Source organism: Strongylocentrotus purpuratus, unplaced genomic scaffold (genome assembly GCF_000002235.5).
Source record: "Strongylocentrotus purpuratus isolate Spur 01 unplaced genomic scaffold, Spur_5.0 spur5_scaffold_9, whole genome shotgun sequence".
Taxonomy (NCBI): Eukaryota; Metazoa; Echinodermata; class Echinoidea; order Camarodonta; family Strongylocentrotidae; genus Strongylocentrotus; species Strongylocentrotus purpuratus.
In genome coordinates, this window is record NW_022145615.1 from 9427122 (window position 1) to 9433121 (window position 6000).

The 6000-nt window shown below is 37.0% G+C and overlaps 1 protein-coding gene across 4 annotated transcripts in view; it reads left to right on the forward strand.

Moving 5' to 3' along the window:
* The window catches only part of LOC100892024 (semaphorin-2A), a 67618-nt gene extending 61934 nt beyond the window's left edge, over positions 1–5684 (forward strand). For all 4 annotated transcript variants that reach the window (XM_030976496.1, XM_030976495.1, XM_030976497.1 and 1 more), the window contains exon 17: positions 5002–5684. In XM_030976496.1, coding sequence (XP_030832356.1) covers positions 5002–5061 — 60 coding nt within the window. In that variant the 3' untranslated portion in view covers positions 5062–5684. The remainder of the gene's footprint in view (positions 1–5001) is intronic.
* The last annotated feature ends 316 nt before the right edge of the window (positions 5685–6000 follow it).

A 6000-nucleotide genomic window follows, 5' to 3' on the forward strand; every position in this document is an offset into this window, starting at 1 on the left:
CATGGCTTCAACAATAATTAGTTTGTGGCATGAACATTGATGCTCTGTTTATGAACTGCCGTTTTAAGTGCTTAATAATTATGAGGGTTTATTTCTCTATTACTTATTTGATGTGAGTTGTACTTCTAATTTTTTTTCTCAGTAGTTATATACCGGTAATTCAGATCCTTGAATGTCATTTTACCTGGGTTTTATTTTTATTATTTTTCCATAAAATCCTAAAATGTATGTTAAAAAACAACCCTTTTGATTACGGTCGGCTTACAGACTCAGTTATGGTATTCATGAGTGGTGTCCCTCCAAAAGAATCATAATTTGCTTGATTCGTCTATTCCATATTGTTCATCTATTCCTATGTTGGGTGAAAATAGTTACAGTTACACAGCTGTTGTGTTTAAAGAGACAAATACAAAAAGCAAGGCAGGCTTTCCAATATTCAATCTTTGGTTTGAAGTGATTACTGTCATAGTTTGTTTCCAGTAATTCAATCGGCAAGTTCAACTGGTCACTACAAATAAATATAGAAAAGGAAGGAAGGCTTTCCAATATGTAATCTTTGGTCACTTGGTCAGAAGTGATTACTGTCATGGTTTGTGTTCAGTTATTTAATCAGTAAGTTTAAGTGGGCACAACAAGTAAAGATAAAAAGGCAAGGTAGGCTCTCCAATATGGAATCTTTGGTTAGAAGTGATTACTGTCATGGTTAGTGTCCAGTTATACAGTCGGTAAGCTCAACTCGGCACAAAAGTGCTCTCGATATATGTATAAATCTTGGCCTGCACCCGTACATTTCAGCATTATGTTCTACTAGTCGTTGCTGTCACTTTTCTACTGCCCTGGCATTTGCAGAGCATCCTTTCACTGGTGCCCCGATGTGATCTAAACACGACCAACGTGCCGAGTGACAGACATCCTTCATCAAAACTGTTTCAATTATTGTCTCCCTTTCCTTCATATTTCAACTTCTGAAACTTGTGCAAACCTTCATCTGTCTCCAATGTTCAACACAAAATTCCTCCTTTCTGGCCCAATGATCCTACCATTTGGTTTGCCCAATTCCAGGCAGAATTTATGACCCGAGGCATCACCCAACATAAAACAAAGTTTGTCTACGTTGTCGCCTCCTTGCAGCCGGAGTCTACCCAGGAAATTTCGGACTTACTGATCTCTCCTCCTCAGGAACAGCCCTACGTTAAACTGAAAACTGAATTGGTACAGAGGACCTCCGCCTCTGAGCAAACACGTTTTCATCGGGTGCTAATTTATGAAGAGTTGAGATATTGCAAACCTGCCCAGTTACTTTGCAAGATGAAAAACTGCTCTGGACGAACAAGTTGGAGGAGAACATTCTGAAAGAGCTATTTCTCCAGAGGCTGCCCACAACATAATGTTCAGCTCATCTTAGTATCAACTTGAAACTCAATGGAGATTGAGAAACTCGTTGATTTAGCCTATAAAATCATTGAGACAAATTCTCCATCTGATTTTCTTCCTCTTCTTCTGCTTCTTCTCCTTCTTCTTCGATCACATCCTACTCCTTTCCTGGAAATGCAGGAAATGTAAGCGCAAATATCACATCAGAAGCAAGACCGTCAAGCGCAAAGCCCCAGCTCACAACGCCATGATGGAGGGGATTGCTATTCTCACTGGGGGTTTGTTAGCGAGGCCAAGAAATGTACTCCTCCCTGCACGTTCAAATCTTCTTCAAACCAGGGAAATGACCCAGCCAGCGACTAGCAGCAAAAAGTCCCACTGCTACCACCCACAATAGTCGCCTTTTCTATATTACGGATTGGAAAACACAAATTAGAATTCTTGTAGATACTGGAGCTGAAGTAAGCATTTTTATTCCTCCATCAAAATCTGGGAAACATCACCCTTCGAAATTTCACCTGCAAGCAGTTCAGCGCTCTTATCATCGGGGCAGACTTTCTTCATCACTTTGGTTATCGTGCAATCTCAAGCTCATCGATTCTACTACTAATCTATATGTGAGAGGGGTCCTTTCTTCTTCTCCTTCTATCAGCACTATGTTTGTCAAGACAAACAGTCAAGCTGCTCATAAGTCTCTTCTTGACCGATTTCCAGACATCACATTCCCAGTTTATGAGGAGGCAGAAATCAAACACTCTGTCGTACATCACATCGAGACCAGAGGCCTTCCTGTATCAGCCCGTCCTCATCGCTTAGCAACCGTTAGGTACAGCATTGCCCGATCTAAATTCTACCACATGCGAGAATTAGATATTGTCCGACCTTCTGGCAGCAATTGGGCCTCCCCATTTCATATGGTGCCCAAGAAAAACCCTGGAGACTGGAGACTGGAGATCTAGCGGTGTCTACTATGCACTAAATAGGAATACAGTGCGCGATAAATTTCCTATTTCCCATCTTTAAGATTTCACCTCAGCTCTAGCAGGCAAGCAAGTTTTCTCCACACTTGTTCTCATCAGATTGTTCCACCAAATTCATGTACGGTACACAAAACAGCCATCACCACACCCTTTGGATTATTTGAATTTGTGCGCATGCCTTTTTAGTTACGAAATGGCGCACAGACTTTTCAACGGTTCATTGATGAGGAAACCTGTGGTCTACTAATTTGTTATGCCTACATCGACGACCTCCTCATTGCGAGCGAGACACAAGAGGAACATATTCAACACCTCCAACGAGCTACTCTTCTTCCGACTCTCGAAATACGGTGTCATCATTAACCCACTCAATTGTGTTTTGGCGCATCCTCCCTCCCCTTCTTCGAGCAGGAAATGGACTTCATTGTAGTCTTAGGATAGGATGGTGACATCAAATTGATACAAGAATCATCATAATCAGATTATTCGACCCCGAAAACGCTGTTAATATATAAACTTTTATCATAGCCCTTTTCCTTTTGAAACTACACTTGATCTTTAGCTCAGATGGCGGCCATTTTGGATTTGACCATTATGACCGTCTTTACAGCCCCAAGGAGACCTCACATTGATAAAAGAACATGATAATCAGATTTTCTGACCCTATAAACCCCATATATATAAATTTTCATCATACTACCCCTACTCCTTTTGAAACTACACTTGATCTTTAGCACAGATGGCGGCCATTTTGGATTTGTCCAATATGACCAGCATTACAGCCCCAAGGACAAAGGTCATTTCAGGTCAACACACTTTGACTATGTTGTGGCATCAACATCTGTAACTTAACCAAAGGTTAAGATTTTGAATTGTTAACATAATTATGAAAGTATACACTCCTATTCCATTAAACTTAAACATAGGGGTTATAAAGTATCCCTAATTATGTGAGTAGAATTTCAGGTCACAAAGTCAAGGTCAAAGGTCATTTCAGGTCAACAAACTTTGACTATGTTGTGGCATCAACATCAAAATCTAACCAAAGGGTAAGATTTTGAATTATTATCATCCTTTTGAAAGTATGCATTCCTATTTCATGAAAATTGAACATAAGGGTCATCAAGTATCACCAATCATGTGATTAGTCTTTTAGGTGAAAAATTCAAGGTCAAATTTCATTTCAGGTCTGCAAACTTAGACTTTGATGTGGCATCAACATCAGGATTTTGAATTTTTAGCTTAATTTCCAAAGTGTTTGTTCAAATTTCATGAAACTTGTTCCCAAGGGTTATCAAGTATCACTAATCACATGACACAAATTCCAGGTCACAAAGTCAAGGTCAAAGGTCATTTTAGGTCAGACTAAGATTATGTTTTCACAACTTAATATGAGTATTAATAAATCAATTTTTGTTATTTGTTCATATTTCATTAAAGTTATCGATCCTGGTAGTGGTACAAATAATAGTAAATGATTCTTTTGAAGATTCTTAGTCAATATTCACTTCAAAATGCTGATTATATTCTAAAGTTTTCATTTGTTGGGGCCTGCTAATGGGCCACCCTGCCTATAAATAATGTTCCAACCTCAATTTTTCATCATATTGAATTGCGTAATGGCAATGTTCAAGTATTGCAAGGGTTTTTATAGACAATAATATTTTACATGTATTTTCTATCAAAATTGATTAACTATAGTCTACTTGAAAATCACATGTTTCAATAAAACCCACAAAGACTGGAATATGTATGTGTGTGTGTGCATTTGGTCTCGTAAGTACTCTTCCAGCCCATCAAATTTTTCATTTTTACTTTTGAGTAATAGGTGTAAGAATGCTTAGAAAGTATTTTTCTCATATTACATGGCTGCTACATATAAAGTATGTCAAATTATTCCTCATGGGAATTGAAAAAATAGTCTAACAAGCAAACAGTGATTACATTCTGCTTTAACCAGCAATGCATCATTGCAGGGTCGTAATCACATTTTGGTTTAAGTGAACGGTAAGATTGTTGAAGGTTGATGAAAAAACTGAGTAATTTGTGCATGAAATGACATAGAGGTACATGTTTTTTATAAGTAAACCTTTGTTATGTTTTTCTCACATTTCTCTCGACATACCATTGAATGCAAAGAAACCGGCAATCAATCAGCATCCATATATCTTTATACATGTTTTATTCTCAAAACTAGTAATAGCAATATCTAAAGATTTTTTTTAGACATACAAGATAAAAGTGATATACATATACAGATTTTTTAGATTGACTTTAATACGCTGTTTGAAAATGAAGTCTTATGTATTGTGAACAACCATATAAACACATATGTCATCTTGGTTGCTTTATATGATATTTCAGTACAAAGTTTTTAAAAAAGCCAAAGTCAGGCAATGGCTGCAATGCATTTTGTTTTAATAAAGAGAATTATTGATTGATTGATCGATCTGGTCCAGATCGGGTTTGCAAAAGTTTGCGATAGCCGCAAAATAGAATAATTGTGATTCAAAATTTGTGCAATTCACATAAATTAGTTGCAATGAAAACTTACGTCAACTTTTAAACAATCCAAGAAAGTTTCATGGTGCATGACATACACGTACATGTATTTTATAAGGAAAGCTTTTTTATGTTTTTCTCACAGAATTGCACTGATGGAATTAAGGATACCTGCCCAGCTGCCAGTTCTCCAGGGTGTTTGTAAGCTCTGTGCTGCGAAAGCGTCAAAATACTCTGTAGCAAGTTTTCAAGTCAACTCATTACAACTCACTCTTGCAGTGAAATGTGAATGAAGAGTGGTTCTAATTTGCATCTTGGGCTGTATTAATCTTCTTCTCTTTTAAAAAAAAACTGAAATAAAAGGTTTAGTATACAAACTGCTGGGGAAATTTGTCTGCTCTCCGACACTTGGTCTTGTTGATACAGCCCTGGTGTACATGCATTCCCATGTACAGTTTACAACTAAATTATTCATGTTTTTACCAAGTTTTAAAGAAAATGAGTGTGAAATATTGATTTGTCCCAATATGACATGTTAACGTTTACATCTATCAAGCATGCTCTAATTCAACCAGTCGACCTTTCATTCTTGAGTTACAAAAAAACAAAAACAAACAAACAAACAACAACAACAACAACAACAATAACAACAACAACAAAAATTCAATTTTACCAGAAGTACCGGTATGAATAATTCAGTAATGTTAGTTGTACATGTAATACATGTAAATGCCTAGGGTGGAGTTTCCAAACATTTTGCCATTGTATATTAGGGTCTGAATGTCTGAATCGGTCCTTCTTATCATATGCAATCTCCAGAAGAAAAAATTGTCTTTCTTACATTCATCATAATCATTGGCAGGAATATCAAACTTCATATTTGGGGTTTAAGTGATTATCATTAATACCATTAAAAGTTATCCCGTCTGGAAATCACCTGTTTAAAGGGATCCGGTAACTTTGTCTTAGATCCTTTAGAAATAATCCTTGATTTAGCTCATGCTGCAATGACAATTATAAACCTTTAGGTCAGTCAGGAACTCCATCATGACTTTTACAAGCCGATCGCCTGTCTGATTATCAAGATATTTATGATTGGAATTACAATTTTGAAAACCGTTCACCGAACGGTTTTCATAAACTT